The following is a 23,663-nucleotide window of genomic DNA, read 5'->3' as shown; positions in this document are numbered from 1 at the left end:
TCTATTTGATTTAAATGAACGCTGACCCTCGTGTCAAACCATAGTTCTCATCCTTCTGACCGCTGTGATGAAAAGGGAAAAATAAAAGTTGTTTGTGACAAATCAGATACACAAGGTGACATGAATAAAAAAAAAAAAACAGAAAAAAAACACGTACCCCGAGAGACCACAGAAGAGTGTGACACACGCAACCTTTACAGGTGTCCACTTTTGTGGTGAATTTTCGGCCTTTAAAGCATGGTTTCTGAACACGGCTCTAGCCTTGCGCTTTCTTCCTGTAGTGATTTCCTTATTTTTTTTCTTGTTCGTGCAAAAATATAAAAAGCCTAAACCTTTGCAAATTTACACTGGAAATGATGGAGCTATACCAACAGCTCATTCTTAAGAAAAATAATAGTGCTAAACTAGGATCTGAATAAGAAAAATTTAAGGTAGAGAAAAGTAGGGTATGAAAATAGTGTTATCTTGCATTAACAATTACAACATTAAGGATTCTGTCAGTTTGTTCCTTTCATCTACCTTCTTTTGCCGATGAAAGAACAAAATATGCAAATCTAAGAAATGAAGACAATTTGTCATGATGTAAAATTGCACGTGTTAATCCAGGAGAAACTTTACAGAAAGAGACATGACAAACCTTTACAGATTAAATGAGGTATTGCACAGATTAATAATAAAAAAAGCAAAAAAGGCAACAAAAAATATACAGCAAATTGATAGAACATTTACATAATAATTTGTAGAAGATTTAGATGGGGAAAAAAATGTAGTGTCTTTATTTAGGGAGGAGGGGAATTCATTAGTCGTCCCATTCGTCTTCGTCCTCAAAGTCCTCCTCATCATCATCATCCTCATCTTCATCTGGAGGAATAAAATGTGTATACTTAGAATTTTCCTATATAGTGTGTCCTATATAGCTGCCATAATGTGTCTCAGCACTGCTATGGACTAAGAGGCTCTGCTGGTCAGGCATCAATCACAGTAATTTGAATTGGTGAAAAATTCTTTTTACCAGTGCAACAATTGGTCTAGATCAGCAACTCATTACAGTTGCATTCACAAGGTGACCAATGAGGGCTCACATGCCCGATGATGTCATGCGGTGAGGGAACCCACCTGAAGAGTGGATAGCTTTGCTTCTCTTCTGCATCACCTCCATCAGAGCCCCAACGATGCCAGTGGAGGGCGCAGGAGTGGGCGGGGCAGAGTCTGGGGCGTCTGCCACCTGAGACACACACATACACACGTATTACATTACATTATTGGCATTTAGCAGACGCTCTTATCCAGAGTGACTTACACAGGTTAGATTTTTTACAGTGTTATCCATTTACATAGCTGGATATTTATTGAGGTAACTCAATAAAGTTACTTTTCAAGTACATTGCCCAAGGGTACAGCAAGCCAGGGAATCAAACTGGCAACCTTTCAGTTATGAGTCCTGCTCCTTAAGCACTATGCTACATATGCCACCCCACACACACCATTAACCCAGGAAGGCAAAAATCCATAGTACAGCTCCCATTGGCTGTACAAATTGCTGCCTCTGTACGTGGCTACAAACACCCCCTCCAACCTTAACCAGTCAGAATGAAAGTAAAGTCTGTCACACAACACTAACCGCAAAAACCCCTTGAGATTGCTACACACCTGTTACAGCAACATGTTTCCCTTTTTCAAAATGCTCAGTAACATATACAAACCAATCACTGTTTTCCGGTGAAATGCTTTTCTTCATAGCTATGATATTGCCGTGGGAGGAAGTATGTACACAAGTGGGTTCACCATCGTTATGTTCCAGACAACACAAAGCCCCCATTCTTCTTTTTCAATGCACAGCACAAGCTCTGCATACAATTATGTAAACACAGACATGTTTGTGTCCTAAGTAATTCATGACCATACCATAATTGCTGGTGACAGCATATATAAAAGCATTCATACAGAGATGGGAATGAGATAGGCCATTCAAACAGTACAGTGCTGCCTAATTTCTGTCTGCTAAGCCATATACATACACTAGACATAAAAAGCCACACGGATCCCAGACACAAACCATTTACCCTGTACATCTGTAACTCTTACTAACTACAAACAGACTCCTCACTTTCTAACACCCCTCTGACTCACATATATACCCCTGACCTGTGATACATTGATTACGACTGCTACCTTCACCAGGTGTGTCAGGAATTCCTTGAGGGCAATGTAAATAATGATTTGATTTTCCCAATCGTTTTTGTAGTTTTCCTCTTTTTTTGCATTTATGTCAGTGACATCAAAGCTATGCAGACAATTTCGGAAATGCACAGGTCTGAATGTATACAGCTATTCAGGTATATTAATGGTTAGAACCATACTGAGCTGGAAATATAGTGTGAAATTGATGTTATGATGATTGACGAGACTCCAGAACTTTCCTCTATGACCACTACACCACTGCAGCTAATTAACTAACTGAACCAATTTCAGGTAGCAGAATTTATGGTAGCAAAATAATGAAATGCATAAACATACACAGAGCCCTCTAGGACACATATGCATGGTGTGCTTCACGAGACACTCACAGTCTTGAGCTGGATGCCCTGTCGTATTTGGTCTAAGAGCGCATCCCGCCCCGTGCTGGACACGGGCCTGTTGTTCTGCTCCACCTTCTTCAGATGGGTTCCCTCCCGGATCTGGCTCAGGAGTGCTGATTTACCCCCCTGGGACTCTCCCCCGTCCATGTCGGGGGGTGGGGGCGGGGCAGGGGGCGGGGGTCCAGGTGGAGGGGGAGGAGGTGGAGGGGGTGGAGGTCCGCCCATACCAGCTGGGGAAGACGAGGGGGGAGGCGGAGGGGGCGGGGGAGCGTGTGGGGCTAGGGAGGCATGTGAGGGCGGAGGAGGGGGCGGCAGGTGGCCTCTCGTCGGTGGAGGGGGTGGAGGCGGGGCTTGGGTGCCCGGTCTGGAAGGGGGTGGGGGCGGGGGAGCAGCTGTCGGGGCTCTGGAGGGAGGGGGTGGGGGCGGGGCCCCTCGTCCTCTGGCAGGGGGTGGAGGAGGTGGTCCTGAAGAGTGTGGTGGGGGAGGGGGAGGGGGTCCGCCCCTGGATGGTGGAGGTGGGGGGGCTGGAAGCAATAGAAACAATAGAGAAAGGATTAAGGATTAAGACAGTCACTATGTGATCACGTCAAGAAAAAACAACACAGGCACTACACACGTCAAAAGGCTCTTCAACTCCGACCCCAGCCTTTCCACATGCGATTGAAACTCATCCCCACTCAGGACACACAGGGAGTTACCACTAGGGATGGGCATTTTGGATTGTTTCAAATCTGAATTCCCGATAGGTAATAAAAACAGGTACTCAAGTACTCATAAAAAATAAACATTCTGAGCAATAACACAGAAGTTATATTAAAAAATGCAAATGCAGCTGTAACATTTGTTTGTCCTTTCGGTGTTTGGTAGACTGTGAGTTATAATGGATGAAAATGGGTGACTGATAGAATATCTGGTTGGAAACTGCAGATCAAATTAATTCAAGTGAGTATCAACAATCAAGCATTTTCAGGATGTGAGTAGCACATGGATTACCCATACCCATCCCTTGTAACTACAAGCCGATTGCAAATGGCAACGCTGTACTGCTGTGAAACTCTGCTGTCCAGCGCTCTGTGATGCAAGCTGTCAGTCACACTGATTGACAGGAGTAGAAACTGCATGCATCACTGCAGACCTGTGCAGGGTGAGAGAGCGTTACCTACCGCACCACCTGGGTGGACCTGGGAAAAGACCACAAAGGGTTAAACCATGCCCTCACATCACCATTGCTGCAGGGCCCCAAGACAGTCTGAGCCACAAGTCTATCTGTGGCAGCGCACAAGACTTGGTTTCAAACCGGGGGTTGCGTGTTCAGATCCTGAGTGGGGGAGTGCTGTTATACCCATGGGCAAGGAATTTTAACTGTATTGCTTCAGTAACTAGAGGCATAGTTTGTACTATATTGTTGCCACCCTTACCAGTGGCATCAGCCTAAATCTAGTCATTTATTCCTTGTCCTAATACCATATCATCTATAATTGTTTCAGAACAGGGTTGCTGAAAAAGAGACACACACACGCACACACACTAACACACTTGTCTTCACCTACCACGGGTACGGGTAAATCTACCTTTACAAACTGTGTAAAGTATATGTAATGTGAATACAGACGAATGATATGCAATAAAAACTTATCGAGGCACAGAATAGGAACACTGGCTGGAGAGAGAGAGAGAGAGAGAGAGGGAGAGAGAGAGAGAGACATGTGTGCACTGTCTTAGCTACAGCCCAGAGATACTTTAGTGGACAACTGGACAACTATTTAAAAATGGGTTGACTATTAATGAACCACAAGAAGATTGTTATGAGTTTATATAGGGCGGTTGAGCCTGCATGAGTGGTTTGTACTTTTTTTTATAGGCTCTCTGATGTTCTGACATGCCATGGCCCGCCCCCTCACCTTGTCTGCGGAGTTCGTTCTTGACCGCCTCCACACCTCCCTTCTTCTCGATGAAGTCATAGATGACCTTGGATGTCTCCTTGTCCTTCAGCTGGGCCTCGGAGATCCCGCACATGTCAAATAGGTTCTTCAGCTCTGGGTCCAGGTTGTTCAGCTGGGAGGGAACACAACGGGGTCAGGACCAAGATGGCAGAAATGCAAACCGGACCGGACCTGAACCCTCATTATCTGTGATGTTTGGGGATCTGACACCACTGCCATCGCTTTTGGACCACAAAAGTGATGTCTGTCCTCCTCTTCACCTAACATAGATGCAGGTAATACTACACATAGCTTGTAAAATCTGAGATTTAAATCAATCCCTGGTGGACCATGTGCTAGCTGCTTCTCGGCCCAACCAATTCTCCAGTGCGTTAGCCTTGTGCTAACAGGCTGACTTTACACTGCATTCTGGGTACTAAAACAGGAACAAAGCTACAAAGCTACTAAAAAGGACTACACTCTTTAATGAAGACTAAATGAAAATTAATAATCGGGTATCGTATAGAGGGAAGAATAGCATCCTCATGTAGGGACATGGAGATTCTTCCACTATGAAACATGTTCCTTGTTTTTCAGTGCTTGCTAACTAAGCTCACTTTAGATGTCCTTTAAAAAGCTACTTATATTTACACTGCCCATTGCAGTGGAATGTTTTGGACACAACTGTAGTCTTACTCTCACAACTTCTCAGTAAGAACAGGGATAATAAAACAGCAAAGACAAGTTGAAGATGTTAAGAAAGTGGCTAGAAATAATTCTAGTAACCTCAGATCAGTAACTGGCAGTATAAGGAGTCAAAGTAATTTTGCACTAAGGTCCTGGGGCTTTCCACCACAGACCTGTGGCCTCCCAGCCTGGTAATGTGACTGATCAGAGCTGACACTGAGTAGAATACACTGCCACCGGCAGGAGAAGGTCAGGCCCAGTCCAGCAGGTCCAGTTACAGCTCTCATTCCTCATGCACAGTAGTGAACGCTGGTGCTGTCAGTGCAAGCCTATCTTCTAATTCAGTGTGAACTCGCCATCTTGTGGGCAGACTGAGAAATTACCATCTCGTAACCAGGCAATGACCCACAAAAAGCGGGATGGCAGTCCGCACATTCATCTTTGTGTTCCTCAACAGTTTAACAGTTTAAACCCATGCTCCAGCATTAAATATTCTCTGATTAGGAAACTCGTGATGTCTTGTCTGACACATTATATAAAAAAAAATAAAAGCTGATGCTCTAAAGCAGAAGAGAATGCACACGAGGGGTAGTGAGGGCACAGACACCACCGGCCTTGAGGAAAAAGGAGGGGGGGGTCACACTAAAGAGAAGCCGTGGCGAAGACATGCTGTTGCTGTAAACACACTGCTGCACCTGTGTGAGTGTGCTCTCTTCCCTCTGCCCGTTTTCCACCCCCGCCAACTGAACTTGGTGACAGTTCTGCAGAAACGGCTCACCCTGTACTAGTTCCAAACAGAGAGAGGCTGCCGTCCCAGCCTCTGTAATCTGACACAAGCCCATAATTCCTTCCTCTTGGACAAATGCCCCCACGTTCCTGTGATCCCTTTTTTTGGGAGGAACGCACCGATTTACTGAGATTCAGGTTGATTTTTTGAAAAATCTCCTTATGCAACCAAGGATGAATTTACATGTCTGTCTCTTACTAACAAATAACAACAGGGTCAGTACACTGTAAACAATATCACAGGGCACCCTGGGCAACCAGCTGAAATGTGAACCCCTGTGTTGGTGCTCTTTGGAGCGGCACACACAGTTAAGGTGGGCTGGAGGAATTTGGGCTCATGTCTCCTGTGCCTCCTACTTCTCAGTTCCGCTGGAAGACAGCCATCTTGTAGCAGTCATACACCTGGTCTTCAGCACAGACATGCAGTGTGAATCTGGCATCCAATAAGACCTCATCACAGCACATCTTAAACTTGAAACCGCTTCAGAAGTCAGCCTTGTTGGTTTCCCTACAGAGGGCCCGGCGAGTTCATGTGGGCTACAGACGGGGGATGCTCAGTGCTGCTATACTCACATCAAAGCCTGTGTTTGGATCCCAGCCTACATGTCCAATGTGCCTGTAGGAAGACATAGGAAATGAGAGCTGAACACACATCGAACACATGGAAACAGGAACCAAACACTGCACTGGAAACACAGCCTAGAGCTCCAAACAATTCCTGTCCTGTAAATTCTTTAAAGTGCAGGAGTAACTGCAGCAGAACAAAGCCGCTGAACACAATAAAGCAGAATGCATGCTGTAAGCCAGGGGTGTCCAAACCTCTCCTGGAGGGCCCCCTGCCCTGCATGTTTCAGATCTCTCCCTGCTCCAACACAGCCGATTCAAATGATCAATTCGTTACGAACTCCTGAAGCTGCTGAATAACAAACTGATCATTTGAATCAGCTGTGTTGGAGCAGGGAGCGATCTAAAACATGCAGGACAAGCGGCCCTCCAGGAGAGGTTTGGACACCCCTGCTGTAAGCAGAAGGATAGAATAGGCAGAATAGGCACTGGACAGTGAGACTGTGAGCACTCAGAGACAAAAGAACAGAACACTACTCAACAAAATGCGGAGACTTTGCCACAAAAGAACAAGAAATTAACACAAACTAAGCAGTGTGAATAATATTAACTGAAAACGCACTCTGCACAAACACGACGCGCAGCGCAACCAACACATAAGATACACAAGAACTGAACAGGGGTAACACAATTAGCCATATAAATTGAATAGTAAATGAACACACACAGAACAAAGGAACACACACAGAAACATGAAGAGCTGCATGACTCTAATTAACCCTCGCGAGGAGATGAAGGATACAGTCTGGCTCCAGCTGAAATTGGACACGATCTCTATGAACTGTCATGCCAGCAGGGTCTCATGACCGCACATCAATATTATGTGGCATTACCATGGTGACGCCACCCTCAAGCCGTTCCTGAAAATATGCCTTTAGTTTATCTCGCAGCTACAAATCACTTGAGATTACTGTGCAATATGTCCCATATCAATCTGCGGCCAGATAACATCTACCACACATCAGGTGCATGTTCTATACACGGTATCACAAAGAGCACTCTGAACGGGATGAAGTCTCATTAGACGTTAATCAAGGGCAATCCAACTAGACAGGTCACGTGCAGGACACAGTATTGAAAAAAAGCCACATCCAGCTTTTATCTCCTAATGTGTTTTCACAGTTTGTGTCAGAGAGTCAAAGAGCTGTGAGAGAGAGATGCCAAGAGAAATGGAGGAAACATGAACACAGCCAGGGATAGAGGTAGCAAAAGTAGGATATAAAGGATTATAATGAGGTATTATTTACATCTAGGGCATTTGAGTTCAGTGAGAGAGACTCACGTCAGCCTGGTGACGAGGGTTGCTTTACACATTATTTAAGTGTGAGGTCACATAATTGTTCCCTCAGGGGCAATAACTCGCCTTTAAAACATTCACTTTCTACACCAGTCCTTCCTAACGCTGGCACCTGGAGGACTGACAGCACCAGGGAGCAGAAAGAGAACTCACTGGAAGTTGCTGGGTGTCCCGATGTCAGCCTTGGTCAGCTTCTTCCTCTTCCCTTTGGCCTTCCGCTTGTCCTTGCTGAAGCTGCTGTGTACTATGCTGTTGACCTGAGTGTTGTTGTGGTACTTCATATTGTTGATCTCAGGGTTCTTTATGTCCACGGTGGCCATGGGCAGGGCGGGTCCTGGGGACAGGTCAGAGGACAAGAGGCGTCAGAACCCCCCCTCATGACCCAGACAGGGACTGACGCTGCCCTGCCTAACAGAGCCAAAGTGACTCTAACCTACATTTTACAGGTCATGAGATGAGCCATCCAGATCAGAACCCTGCTCAACCCCTTACAATCTGAGATGGAACAAATACCAGACACGGTGTGATCCTAAAAACCAGCATTTACTAGAAGCAGTTAATTAAAACACAGACCTACCCATTAAAAATCCAGGACATTTTTTAAAATATTTGCAAAACTGCTTTGCATTTCAGCCTGTATATTTTAATCTCATAATTCCCACCGCAGGGAATTCTCAGTGACGTCAGAGAATTCAGACTCAGTTTCTACATTAGAAAAAAAAGCAACACAGTCACAGCAAATTTCATCGAGGTGCTGGTGTCAGAGTCAGTTGTACATCAGCATCACATATTCATTTCACAAAAAAAGCGACCATCAAATAAAACTACCTCATCTCCATTTAGTCACCTCTGACAGACACTCAGCCCCTCATAACACGTGAATGCACCCTGCTGTAGTTTTGAGACTTCAGTTATGATTGACATCGCCTTCGTGGAACACAATGCATTAACTACATTGACTACTAGACCTGTGACAGCACATAGCCTCTTTCCTCCCATCCATGAAGACATCAATCCTGTCCCAGCTGGCAACCCCACGGGCACAAAACGATCAAATCCCGCAAACACAGCAGTCAAACTCCTTCAATCCACCAAAGCTGCTCAAAGGAGAAACTGACTAGATGCATTAGACAAAACAGGTTCTAAACCAATAAATCAGTTGTCAAAAATAAGTAGAATCTTCTGGGGAAAACTGCCAGTCTATGTGCCTGTTTTGCCCTGGCGAATCACACACCAGGAGCGCTGCCACACCAACCTTTAGGCCCCGCCCTCTGCGGGCTCCTACTGCGTGCAGGTGAGCCTGTGGGACTGACGTAGTTCATACAGTCGTCCTGAAGCCCTACGTTCACCATGTTCACGTCTAACAGGATCTTCCCCATGGCGATACAGGCGCGGTCGCGGTCGCTGTAGCCCACAGACAGCCTGGACGCGGGGATGGAGAGGGGCATGTAGAGCTCGTCCTGGGGCAGGACCAGGCAGTGCAGCGGAGCCAGGCAGCCGCCGGGACTGGACCTGCAGTCCGCCAGCTCCTCAGACGGGGCCGAGAGGAAGGTGGTGCAGAACATCCTCTCCACGGGCGGGCATGAGCTCGGGGGCTGCCACAGCCCCACTGGTTCCGATAACGCAGCACTCCGCAGGTAGCGTGCCACAGCACAGATACAGAACCACACTGGCCGGGAACGATCCGTTCTCCAGACTCTGCCTCCCCACTCGGAGTGGGTGGTTTTATGTCTGTGCTGGCGCCTCCTCTCTCTCCCCACTCAGGGCGGTCCCACCCATTCTGACTGCACCCCTAATCCTGACAAATTACAAGCACTGCTGAACTTTACATAACCATTAAAGCTGCTGCTAATCCCAGCAAATCCCTGCATTTCCCTTCAAACGCAACGCATCTCCAGCGGCGCAGCCCTGCCTCACGAGAGGAAGGGAGGACGAGAGGACATCCCATCCTCCATCCTCCGCTGCACAAGGCTTTTCCTTCCCCCCCATGCACACGCCCATTGTAGGAGCACTCTCTTTAGGCCAAGACCCTCCCCCCCAGCACTCTCCACTGTGAGCTCCACCTCAGTCCCCTAACAGGGCGCTCAGCCAGTCCCACTGCAGTCACACGTCAAACTGCCCAAACCGCTTTTTCAACAAGGTGTGAGCCTAGGGGGGCTAGAAAAACAGCAAGTACCAGCACTAGAAAACCACCTGCCAATGACTTACTTGGCAGATAAAATGTCACACGGAACATCTTTTTGCCCCCACCGAACATTCCACACGCGGGAGTGTTAATGTCAAAGGGTAAGAGCACATCAAAAGCTTAAAAGCCCCATGGTCTTTGTAAACCGATTAACTGCAGGCTTGATATTTATTTGCACCAGGTGGGTAACAAACACAGGGGCCACATGCTCTGGATAGAAAAGTAGACTGTGTCAGTAGGACATCCAGATACAGACAGCAGGGCACTCAGACAGTACATTACATTATTGTCATTCAGCAGACACTCTTATCCAGAGCGACTTACAAAGGTTACAGTTTTTACATGTTATCCATTTATACAGCTGGATATTAACTGAGGCAGTTGTGGGTAAAGTACCTTGCCCAAGGGTACACCAGCAGTGCCCCAGTGGGGAAACAAACTGGCAACCTTTTGGTTACAAGCCCACCTCCTTACCACAGGGTTACACTGTCACCTAGACAGAAGCCAGTAGAGCCCTTAGACAGTGATGCCAGTAGAACTCTCAGACAGAGGCCAGAAAGGCTGTCAGACAGGGGCTAGTACAGCCCTCAGAAGAGCCAGAAGGGCCCTCTGAAAGAAGCAAGTAGAGGCACAAAAACAAAAGCCAGGACAGCAGTCAGAGCCCAGACTATCCCCTGAACATGTGTTAAGGATACTCCCATCAGTCCCTGGACAAAAAGGCAGATACACTGTATGAGCTGCACAACCTTCTCCCACACATTCCTGTAAGATCTTCCAGTGTTTCAGAGCGAGACAGCGCTTTCCATAGCTCTTCATTATCTCACCTATGGGGGAGTCTGACAGACACGAGGTGAGAGATCGAGCCAGTCGCGTCGATAGGTCACGAGCAATGTCACACCTCAGCAGGGGAGGACTGTAGTGCTCTGCCTCCTAATTAAAGGCCTGGCCTGGAACTGCCACACTCCCCACTGATTTAACATCACAGCCTGGCTATTTTTTTCACTACACCTCAAAGCAAAACAGTACTGCCACAGTCGAGCAGTGTGCTGCTGATGGGAATTCTGGGAAATGCTGTCTTTCCTGCCAGGCTATCTGTAGTGTCCTACTGCCATACAGTGGAAGCAGCTCATTTGTGGACCCTCGCGGTTGACTGACATGGTCTGTTGCAGATAAGATCGCTATCAACACTCCTCCCAGGCTAGATCACAGTGTAGGTATTTGAAACAGAGACGCTGGAGCCACAAGTCTTTCCTGGAAGACTGGATCTCTGGCATCTGGTGCACTGCGGCCAGAGGCAGGCAAACAATGGGACTAAAGGTGCATCACTGGGTATTACTGTTTTCTGTATTACCATGTCTGTCTGCGGTACACCACTCTCCCACTATAGCCAATTCAGGGAAGACAGCCATCAATTAGCACACATTAATGGACACATATGGCTTACATATGGTTGGCAGAAGAAGCCCATTGAGCAGATTAATCCTGGTGCTCAGAGCAAGGGGTTAACACTGCATGACATTGATCTGGGAAAAGCGTGTGTGTGTGTGTGTGTGTGTGTGTGTGTGTGTATGTGCATGTTTTACTCTTGCATATTTAGAGCCATAAATACATAATCTTTACAAAGTTCATGGCAAAAAAAAGAGAAAAAGGGATTTTGGAAGTCAGAACAGACTTTAAGCCTGTCACAGCTGTTCAGGGAACACAACTGCAGTTGTGGTGTGTACAATTCTGTAAATTCAATTTCAGAATTTCAATTACTACATCCACTCTGCCAAAATTAGGAAATATTAGTAATAAATAAAAATAATATACATTTCCTTTTCCATGACAAAAGCAATTTGTTGAGAGAACTTGATATAACAGACAACCTACCATTTTGAGGGTCACGTCTTTTCTCTGGAAAAAGAAATTGAAATAATTAACATGTGGAAGTCTATTTCTGGTGTGGTGGTATGTATTAGTGCTGGAGAACAAAATAAATGTGAGTCTGAAGGTTCTGAAATTGAGCGCAGTGATCGGACAGCGAGTGACGGAATTAGTTTACAGGTGGTGGACAGACAGACGGAAAGAGAAGTTAAGCCAAAAGAGATGATACAATGTTCTAGATGCAGACTGTATAGAGAGGAAGGAAGCCATCGTCGCCCAGATCGGCTTCATATCAGCTGCTGCGGTCAGTACAGAGCGTGAAGATTTCTGAGGAGTTAAATGCAAATCAAACACCCCCGAACGAAAGACACTAAAACAAGCTAAACTAGATATGTCTGAGCCCTGTGCCTTTGCCCACCCTTTTAAGCCTCAAGCTCCAAAGAGCAGCACGCAAAAAAAGAGAGGAAGGGCATTGTGGACAGAGATGAACAGAGTTACAGCCCAGAGAAGAAGGGACCGGCAGACACCTGTCCAAAAAGGCAGTGTCATCTTGTCCACGGATGTGACGTCACCAACCTCCACCCTAACCCTTCTCTTACACTCAACTCCTTCCAAGGCAGTAACAACCATGAAAATACGAATTAAACTAAGTGGACACATTGCTACAAGCTGCATTTCTCATGTCGCATCTGATCAATTACTAAAACTGCTGAACCATGCTTCAATGTTTTAAGTGTACAAGTCCTTATGCTGGTTTACCAAATAATAATTTTTAGACTCAGAATTATGTCACATCCATGGACAGAAACACTTGGAAAGGAATGGAGAGATCTATAACTGACATATACTAACCCAAGTTACAATGTCAGGACAAACATGTGCAATGAACACATCAATTACAAATCTAACAGAGTGATAGGAATCCAAAACTATGCGGCTACTGAAACACTTTCTTATTTAGTCGAGTTTGTAAGCATCAGCATGCTGATGCTCAGAATTCGACACTGTTCAGTAACCGGAGAATTCAGAGATGTGAAAGCACTGTTCTTGGCACGCATTTGTCCTAACAATGTCAGTAGAAAGAGCATGGAGAGTCAGGAACTCTCTCGCAAAGATGGCAACGGGGGCAGGGCAATCACCCGTTTTCCTCTGTCGTCTCCCAAGCAGTTCACCGGTTGCGCTCCGGAATCGTTTGGCCTCCTCCTCGCTGGCAAAGTTCAGGCCGACCTGACACGCCTGGAGGGAGAAAGAGGAGGTGAACGGGGAGGTCATATACTCCTTTTTATATGACCGAGCCTTGCTGAGCAAAGCCACGCTGAACCCTAGCTGGGCTTGGCTGAGGTTCAGTTATTTTGTAGTGTCATATGTGATACACACACAGAGGAAAAAAATGTACATGTTCTCACTTTTTTGGTTTGTTAGCTAACATGAAAAAACTGGTAGCTGTACACTGTACTCATTTTTTGTTAGAACTGAGTAATTTAGTAAGAATTACACAACTAAACCTACTTTCAGGGAAATGTTAGGTTTGTGTTATTATACCTGAGTGACAAAAGAGTGACAGCAACATGTCAGTCAAAAAAATTTGTATTTCACTGCATGAACATAAGATACAGTGAACTCCCCGTGGACATAAGATGCCTACTCCAGTTCTACCTCAACTCTCTCATGGCAGTAAGCAACCAGCAATCACTGCAACTGCTAGAGAAACACTACCAACTAGCAACTAGTTAGGAAAACAGCCCAGCATAATAGATCTTAATATACTCCTGCATCATTCAGTCCGCAATATTAGTTAATCCGTAGTTCCCTTTACCCAGGTTTTGGGATTTTCATTTGCATGTAGCTAGCAATCAGGAACAGCACCCCCTCCCATTACCATGCATTTGATGATGTCTCCACCTCACACAGCGTATTCAGCGTTTATGTGAAAGGTCAGCTCTGTTTGCAGGAGATCGCATGATTTACTTTGCATTGTCTCAGGCTACTTCCTCTTCCCTTGGTTCAATAAACATGCCTACCTGCTAAACACAGCGTAACCATGCCCTGCCCACATTGAGCACTGGGTGACTGTACTTGGAGCGACTTGCTTCCAACCACACCTCAGTGACAGCAGGCATTTTAGTGGAAAAGGCATTAGTGGGACCACATGTAAATGCGCCAGATTAGATGAGAGCATAAATAAGGCTGATGCACAGATCACTTTCTGTGCCAATCTTTCCTCTGCCTGTGCAGATTCCATAAAACCCAAGTCTCACTGATGGAAAAGCACCAACAAAAAAAAAAATGCCATGACTAAGCAGGATGGACGTGTGTGTAAAGTGCAGTACCATTCACAGACGGATTGGATGAAGGATGGCAAACTTACGTCTCCCGCAAATGAAATGAAGTAAGGTCTTGGAGAGTTAACTGAGAAGTTGTTGTAGAGCTCCTGTTCGAACATAATTCTTCCATCCTGCAGAGAGAGAGAGAGAGAGGGAGAGAGAGAGAGAGAGAAACAGACGGACAGACAGAGATAGAGAGAAGTCAGAAAACTTTAAGGATATCTGCAAGTGGGAGGCCTGTGTGATCCCCTCCCTTTTTCACTATCCTTGCATCAAACAGCCACCTCCTACCAGCCTCCTACCATCACATCACATTGCTGTCACATGTCCAGTAACTTTCTTTCTTGATTCCCCCAATGAAAAACCCCAGCCATCTACCCTGTCCCAGGGCAAACCTCCCTCTTAAGGTTCACACACTGAATAGATAGGATATGACACACAAGATGGCCTCAGGTGAGTACAAGAGGATCGAGTGTGGAAATTCTCCATCTGCCACACCTATCTTTCAGGGCTGATGGCAGGTGAGTGCCAACACCTGTGTTGGCTCTATGGTTTGATATCGAGGACCCTCGCTGACTAGGGGGGGGTCTTTAAATATGCCCATCAGAGTAGCAGTGGCCCATCTGCCTAATTTAAATATGCCCATCTGTTCTCCTAAACTGGTTGTGCACAAACATGGCATGCACTGTGGATCGCTCAACTTTGGTTCTTTTCCAAAAGTTGTATGGGGGAGTGCTCCGGAGTCATGTCACATTTTAGCGAGAAGCACCTCCCTCTGAGTGGACAGAGAGCCCTGTACGGTGATCCAGCAACACTAACAACAGGAACTAAATAACAGGGAGAGTGTGTGTGTGTGTGTGTGTGTGTGTGTGTGTGTGTGTGTGTATGGGGGGGGGGGGGTGAAGTTCTGTATGGGTGCTTGAGAATCTGCTCCCTAATTTTAGCCTTTTAGGCTAAACACAAAGCATTCTGGCATTTTTATGACTTTATTACAAGCAGAAAATGAATAAAAAAATACCCCCAAACCAGGCAAGCTAAGAAACGGTAGCACCCACAGTAGTATGGGAAATTGAGTGTTCACTGACACCGGAGGGTAAATATTAGCGGGCAGACTGGCATCCAGACAAGCTAAATGCAACAAAACCCATAAAGCAAAGCAGATTACTCAAACGGAAATCACTGCAATTCTCACACAACACCAGCAAAGTTGTACAAAGTACAGCTGTAATGGGCACATACATGTGAAATAGTCCGAAGAAAAAAAAAAAAAAACCACCTGCCTTGTATCAAAAACTCAAAACAGCCCTGTGGCTTTTTTGACAATACAACCATGCAGGTCCCAAGCACAGCATTCTCACTTCCCTTTTTCCATCATCAGCCCAGGCACAGTAAGAGCAGAGATCCCACACGTGCTGCCCCGTGGCACCGGGTTCTCCTCCCGATGCCCGGGCACAGCTCACCTTGATGTCGAAGATGCGGATGAAGTAGGATCTCTGGGGGTTGTCTTTGACGAGGCAGGCGACACCACAGCACTTCTTCCCCCACGTGGACGTCCTTTCGGCCGTGTACACCTGGACCACAGCGGAGCACAGCGTCTGGGGAGGGGAGCACAGTTACCCATGGGCACAACCTCAAACATGGGGAAGTGCATTACACTTATGGGTGTGATTGAGGACAGAGTCCGTTAAGCCTGTCAGTACAATTATGCAGGAGAAAGCGTGTTAAGCCTGTAAGTGCAACTACGCGCAGGGAAAAAGTATTAAACTGATCAACACAATCCAATGCCCAGCTGGGGTACTGCCATTGTGCCCCGACCAAGGCATTTCACCTGTACTCCTCTCCAGCTGTATCCATATAAATGCACAATATCTTAGCTATAGGCTACGTGAACCACTCTGGAAACGATCCACCCAGTGTGCTAAGCAATGTCCATGCAAATGACAAACCGATTTGGACTAAGTGACCCAAAAAGAAAAAAAAAATATGCTCTTGCTAATTAAACACATCTTGTGTGCAACGAACAGCTCCATTTTCCTGTGGTTTCAGTTTCTGTGACTGCTCACCGCAGAGGCTTGCCTACCCTAATTGTCTGCATTTGTTTATGAATATGCATTATGCAACATCCTGGATCATAAATGAAAAACTGTCAATTCTGCCCCTACTAAAGCCTTGCAGTAATAGGACTTGATCTGCTTTACACAGAGTGGCAGTAATAGAGGTGTGGCAGTCCGCCCAGAGCAAATGCTGCCTAAGTGACATGTTCAGACACATTTCTGGCCGCTGTCACTCTTCACTTAAACATGGATGACAGCTTTGACATATATCTGCATGGTCGTGCTGGTCCTGCCCTGAATCTACGCAGCAATGAAACAGTCCTGTTCTAGGACACAGCAGTTAAGGAAAATAGGCCTTGGCAAACTCCTTGCTGAGACGTCAGCCAAGATGTCTGTAAAGATGAAGTATTTTCCACACGCACACATGCACACAAACAGTAATGAGAAAAAAAGGACAGAAAAGTTGCAGAGTCATCATTGTACATCCTTCTGCCACAACATTTCCCATTCCTAGTCTTGAAATATCCCTGTGTGTGGGTTTTTATTTACAGAGCTCAGATAGGGGTTCGACTGCGCTGACTGAAAGCTGGTCAGCATTTTACATCCCAAATGCAATCTCCACAGGCATTGTTGAAGTCAGGTAGCAGTGTGGTACAGTGGTAAGAAACAGGCCTTATAAAATAAAGTTTCTGGTTTGATTCCCCAGTGGGGTCTTGCTGTTGTTCTCTTTGGCAAGGTGCTTAACCCAAACTGCTTTAGCAGCTGTATAAATGGATAAAAAATAACAAAACTCATTAAAAACTATATATAGAAAGAAATAAAAACTGTAAGTTACACAAATCTCTCTGGATAAGAACATTTGCCAAGCAACTATAAAGCTTAGATGTTCGCATTAAAAGTCAATTTACTACTGCTGTCATTGTTTCTGTTCATATATGGCATGTATTTGAAAAAGGCAGAAAAATAATACAATAAGTCACTTAACGCATTAAAAATTATTAGTGCCTACTGGCAATAATGAATTGAACAATCTGTTAGGTGTAAATTTAAGACAAATTTGTTGAAATACCATTAAATTAACAGCACAAACACACTTCTAACAACACATTTTCATCGTCTTGGACTACAAGCATCATGCCGGCTAACGGGAACCGCTAAATCCAAACAGTTCAGGAAAAAAAAAAACACAGACCATTTCATCTGAGCGTGTGGTACTCATTAACTGCACGCCCGCAACATCAAAAAGCAGCGGTTTCAATGAAACCAAGGTGCTGTGCAAAACGCTCAGCCCCCTGTCTCATTTCCCTTCGGCTGTGAAGATCACAGATTCTTCCAGATTGTAAAACTGGAAACCACGCAGGAGGAAACCATCACCTGGCATTGTGGGGCAGAACTTACTGACTTTGTTGTGGTGACCAAAAAAAAAAAAAAAAAACCCGCATAAATTTTACCAATTTTGCAGCTTTGGTTTCATTAAAAAAAAAAAAAAACTTGTGCAGGTTTGAGGAATTTAAGCCGTGTTGTTTATCAGACAACTGGGGAGCTTTTACTGACAGCTGCTGCAAAGAAGATGTTTCCGAACAATAGTCGAACTCTTACACATCATATACAATCAGTGAATCAGTGACTCCAGCAGCTTCAAGGGGAAGGATCGTCACCTGCTACTTCACTGTGGTATGGTGAGAAAAGCCAGACAGAAAATGCCATCCAAATACACCACGCTACCCCTCCTACTACATAAACAGTGAACTTTGGGTGGTGGGGTCTACTTGAGAGCTATAGGGTTCTCATCTTCATTCCTGCTCAGCTCTTAATTGTGTAACAGGAGTCATCAATTGGATGGGAACTTCAGTCACCTACTGTTGCAGATGCCAATCACAACAAGCTCCTATGCCACACTACTGTTTCACACAGAATGCGATAGCATTTTTGCAAGCATTTTAAAGCTTGTGTTCTGCTGTAGTGTTGCTGACGCAGGTTGTGTTACTGTTGCCACTTTCACTGACGTGTGTCACCATGTGTCATCGGATCATATGACATGATCTGAAACTACAATAAGACACTGCAATCAGTCACAAAAAGAGAACTCACTTCCTCTTTCAGACACCACACAAAAATACTATCAATTCTGAGCAGATCCGTGTGTGATAAGCAGATCTTTCCATTCAGCCACCGGAGGCCAGTGCAGCAGGGCACCCATTTAAGCCACAGAGAATCTTCCTTCAGTCAGAATTTGAAACGCTGAAGAGATGAAAAGAGGTTTTAAGGATACTGCAGATTTGTCCACTAACCTAGAAAATCCACAGGCAACAAAACGGTGTGTTCAAACTGACAGCAGCTTCAGGTCACGTTTCAGTTCTGTCTGCATACTCAGTGCAAACAAAGAAAGAGATTAGAGAGGAGATTTTTCTCCCCCTCTTCTAATCCCAACCACAAGTTAATCAGAAAAAGGCCTAAAAAAAAAAAGCCCTGAATGGAAGAAAATCTGCTCCCCTGTCTGGCCTCGAAATGCTGAAGCATCCTCCAGATTCGCGCTGGCGAAGGGAGAGAGGAAAGCACGTTTCACCGTCCCAGCAGAAATCTCCTGGAGAGACCCGGCCACAGCATTTCCTGTAGAGGACTGCTGACCGTGCACTGCATTGCACTGGCCCCTCCCTCTCCTCAACCCACCCCCACCGCTGGTGTGTGAATTGGATGCCCTCCACTTTCAGCCCACAGACCCGGCTCTGAACACTGCGGCAAATGAATGAACACCGGGGAGGCCGTGCCCAGAGCCCTTGTCTTTCAGGCTCACGAGACAAATCCGTCATTCCGCCCTCAAAAAAAAAAAACACACGTTTTGTGCAACTTGGCTGACATCCCACCGCGACACTGCCGTCACTTTTAACAATGAGCCCAATGCATCAACAGTCATGTGTCGACAAGCAATGTGGGCATTTGTAGGCAGAGCAGAACATTGCTGCGAACACACTGGCGCTTTCATGCCCGTCCAACGAATGTCAGATGCACGAGGATTGAGTCACGCCTGGGAATGCATTTATTTGTGTTTTTTTTCCCCCAAGAGATTGTGATCACTCTATTAATATTCATAGTACAGCCATTGCGTAATAAACGAGCATTCATGCATAGATATTCGACATATGAGCGCATACATGGAAAATGGCAGTCTTCCTCATTCCAGGGGATTGTGTTATTTGGGGTGAGCTACAGCCTATACTAACTGCAGGCCCACCTGACCTGCAGCATTTTCGTAAGTGTAAAGGAAACCACCTTGGCAACATGAAGGCGTGTTAGGTATGGAGTCGGTCTTCTCCAACAGGCCAGGGTGCTCTGGTAAGGAGGAAGCTGTACTTCTGCTTCCCTTACAAACTGATTTACCACTGCAAACCAAACAAAAGGAAATTGAGTTCACAGTAACATGAGGACGTGCAGCTCCCTCCAAACTAACTCATACTTGAGTGTCCTTTAATATATGGCTGAAGGACACCAAGGACATCATTCCAACTCCACCATCACAGTACAAACAGCCACAGGTGAAACCAGACAATTAAATGTTGTCTCTTTCGTCACAGGAGCTCTTATCTTTGTACCCAAAATGCAATGGGTATTTATGGCCCACTGAGAATCTCTCATATGCACAGGGTACAGCAGAGTAGGATTAAGAAAGCACCTGCAGGGTCCCTGTGAAGATCCTCAGCTTGGACCCAACACATTACACAACATGCCCTGACCCCACAGTCATAAGAAAATCTGATTAAGGTTCTGTTGAATAAACAGTTCAACAATAAACAGAGTTTTGGCTTTGAATATCCAATTACATTAACCACATGGTTTATTTCATTCCTGGAAAAAAAAAATCACAAACAAAAGATGTAAAAAAAAAAAAATAAAAAAATAATTTTTAAATGAGTGATTTTATTAGATGGGTACTGTTTATACTGATAATTTAAGGCAAACATACTTTTTACCGTGTCTATTGAATATTCTTTTCATAATCTGTCATTTTAAAACTTTTTTTTTTTTTTTTTTTTTTTTACATCTTTCCTCAGTTTTATGTCTTTTGCTACACTTGTTGATGTTGGTTTTTGTTCTTCCAATGGAAAAGGAATACACACACTTAGGGGAAGAAAGATTGGTTCCTCTACAAAGAAAGCCCCACATCTGCTTAGACATGCTAAATGTTAATGATTTACAGAACATACACAAGCCTTCACTTCCTGCGGATCGGGTTTTTGTACCTCATAGCTTTTTGTATTCTGCACAAGCACTTGTTTTGCAATTACCGACACATGAAACTTCACACTCTTCCAAGGTATTTCCTTCCTCTGAAATATGGCTCTGGCAGGAGAGCATATGAAGCTGGAATTTTTGCTGGAACAACTCAAAGTCTCGCAGAACAGTAGTTCAGAACTACATTAAATATGAAAACACTGTCAGTATGCATGGTAGGAAACAGCTCCAGAAGAGAACACCCCCCCCCCCCCCCCCAAAAAAAAAAAAAAACATATTAATTAATTAATATAAAAAAATTAACAAACAAAACAGCAAAGGTTACTGCCCTCAGGAAAAAAAGCCAGGACTTCCTAGTTAGATTAAACCTTGGTAACAGGCAACGAACTACCCCTGTTCCTCACTAATGTCGGACACAGTCTGGGGAAGCATGTATGGAAAATGCCATGACTGTAACGGTGTCAATGAGAATCAGGTCATACGGTGGGAGGCTACCTGTACTTTACAAAAAATGCAGCGCTAGAGAGGAGGCAGCTCCTGATGACGTCTGTCAGGTGACAACACGGGACTAGCTTTTTTCCCCACTGCTTCCTGTTGTTCAAAACTTCCCTGGCGATCGATTATTACATTATATACATTATCAATTGTAAGGCAAATCGTGCGCAATACACTCACACATCTTGCATTAAAATGACTCGTGCGCTTATACAGGCAGTCTACATTATTACAGAGTAGCGGAGCAACTAGCAACCCTAACCAAAGTAAATGCAGTGACGTGTATCTAGTAGCTGTACGAACAAGCAATACGTTACACAGGTGAGCAGAGACGTGTGGGATTATAATAAAAAGTAGGGGGAAACAGACATATGAAGCGCTTCTCTGCATCCCACTGTTTGGAAATGCATAATGATAAAGCCCCTTTGATACCCCTGTTAACATGGTAACGATGTTCATCGGTCGTGTAATGATTAGAAAAACAATCTACACTGTTGCTCTGTTCAACCAAAGAATTCACATTCCAGCGGTGTTTTCCGTAAACAGCGACATGAGCACTTACTGGCAGATAATGCAGAGCGCGTCATAACGTGAAAAACACATATTCAGGAATGGCGTTTATAAAATTAAACTTCTGAAAACTGAAGGTGACTATGATGTGTTACGGGACTCGACGACACACTACAGTGACCCACTGGGGAATAAATGTGATGTTAAATGATAACGCACAATGACTTCTCTTTCGCTCCAATGAACGTGGCAGAACCCAGTCTGAATTTTGGACGAATGTGCAAAGTAGAGCGGTTCTGTCCTGACGGCATGAGGCTGTCAAAACAACGCAAGGCCTCGGGGTTACGTCGGAACTTTCTACCGCTCGCAGGACACGTAGTCCCAGAATAAATACACTCTCAGTCCGTCATCCTCTGAATACAGAATCCACATAATCGGTGAGAAAGACGCTGCCAGTGTTGTTCTCCTTCAGTTTTCATGCGCTGTCGTAGGTCGTAAATGCACCGAAAAGCCAAAAATTAGCTGCCACCCGACACCACGAACCGTCTAAGTTGATAGCACAATCTAGGTAAATGTCCCATACTATTACACGAGACGTTAAACGTGTCAATGGTCAAGAAAGTAAACAGTAAACTTACGATGCATTTCCTGCCAAGGTAATTGAAGAGGCATTCGTTCTCTTGCGGGGTAAGGAGCATAGAGCCGACATTTGTGGCCCGCCGTTGCGACGGATGGCCACTCATGTTTAAAAATCAAACAAACAAAAAGCAAATATATACAGCTGACTCGTATTAAGGTGTTTTGGATAAAACTGATGCAGTCATTGATCGCCGTGGCCTGTAGCCGGCCCCTCTGACGGGCGCAGGATTGTATCGGACGAGGGCTGTTGAAGGTTCCGTATTTTTTTTTTTTTTATACTTTTGTCGTTTGAACCTGTAACGCAAATTGTCCCACGGCCTTTGAGGATATAAGGAGTACTCCGATCTCCCAGGGATTCCAAAATCTAAACTTTCGTCGGAACTCCTGCAGCAACATCGGTAGTTGAGTACAACATGGCAGCAGAACAAACCACCACTGGCAAAAAGGGGACAACCACAACGGAAATAAAACGGCACAGTTCACGTGCGGCTATTTTTAAAGCAGCCGATTAATTTGTAAAACGAGTCAGGATAAAAATGAATAAACGCTTGTCCCGCAATCGGGCAGAAAATTGCGACGGTAAAATCTGAAGGCGCCTCCGGAAACACTTCCTTAACTCGGCGAATGGTGTAGTCCTGTTTGCCCGTGGATTTTGTAACAGGAATGCAGTATGCGGAGGGGAGCGCACAGAGCAGGGCGGGGAAAACAAGGAGCGCGTTGCCAAGTTCATGCAGTGTAAATCATGGAGGAGGAGGTGCTGCAAGTCCGTGGTTGCAACGTTTAACACTGAAAGTGAACGAAAAATATATGTTGGGGCATATAATTGTGACCATAACATAACATTGTTGCACAGGTTATGATTGAATATGTCTGCCCCGGTGGTTTGCTGATGCAAGATTTTTTGAGAAGGGTCCTTTTCCATTTGTGGCGCTTTTAACTAAAGGATTCACCTCAGACAGCCAGACTCCTGGTCAGGATGCTTAAGTATTTATCCCCCTATTTATACTAGTACTACTACAACAAACACTACTACAACTACTACTAATAATAATAATAAAATGAACTATAATTATAATATCAAGTGGCAGCAGACGTAGTTGGAGATTACCATGGAAAACATATTTTAAACAAAATTCAAGATTTGTATTCACTCCAGTCACTGCATTGGGAGAAGTAGTCTTCCTGAGACATGTCATCAGTTGCAGTGTTTTCAGGTTTTGTCAGTTCAGCTGTGGAAACTAAAACTACAGCATAAGGGTGTTTTTAATACTTGAAGATGTTTCATTTTGCTATTACACTGTAAGTGTATTGTTCTAATGAAACAATCATAAAAATATAGGTGATATTAAGCAGCATGTAATAGTGTCCACTAAAACATTTCTAGCCAGCTTCCCTTTACAGCACATTAGAAAAAAGCATAATCTGTGCAAGTGTGTGAATGTACGCCTGCAATCCACAAACTGCA

General features: G+C 45.0%; 1 protein-coding gene across 3 annotated transcripts; it reads right to left on the bottom strand.

Annotated features, from left to right (window-relative positions):
• Window positions 1–722: 722 nt before the first annotated feature.
• On the bottom strand, window positions 723–22,841 carry LOC118770219 (neural Wiskott-Aldrich syndrome protein-like). 3 transcript variants are annotated; one of them, XM_036517760.1, is made up of 12 exons: window positions 22,198–22,841; window positions 15,731–15,865; window positions 14,315–14,401; window positions 13,086–13,182; window positions 11,953–11,976; window positions 8,049–8,229; window positions 6,548–6,590; window positions 4,481–4,634; window positions 3,743–3,760; window positions 2,568–3,103; window positions 1,117–1,225; window positions 723–861 (listed from the first exon to the last, which is right to left on the bottom strand). In XM_036517760.1, the coding sequence occupies exons 1-12, from the start codon at window positions 22,300–22,302 to the stop codon at window positions 800–802; spliced, it is 1,551 nt and encodes a 516-aa protein (XP_036373653.1). In that variant the 5' UTR covers window positions 22,303–22,841; the 3' UTR covers window positions 723–799. The 3 variants fall into 3 exon arrangements, with proteins under 3 accessions (XP_036373653.1, XP_036373654.1, XP_036373655.1); XM_036517761.1 differs by lacking the exon at window positions 3,743–3,760; XM_036517762.1 differs by lacking the exons at window positions 3,743–3,760; window positions 11,953–11,976.
• Window positions 22,842–23,663: the final 822 nt, after the last annotated feature.

Source organism: Megalops cyprinoides, chromosome 23 (genome assembly GCF_013368585.1).
Source record: "Megalops cyprinoides isolate fMegCyp1 chromosome 23, fMegCyp1.pri, whole genome shotgun sequence".
In the NCBI taxonomy this organism is placed as follows: Eukaryota; Metazoa; Chordata; class Actinopteri; order Elopiformes; family Megalopidae; genus Megalops; species Megalops cyprinoides.
Note: the sequence above shows the minus strand (reverse complement) of the source record. Positions and strands in the feature narration are given on the sequence as shown.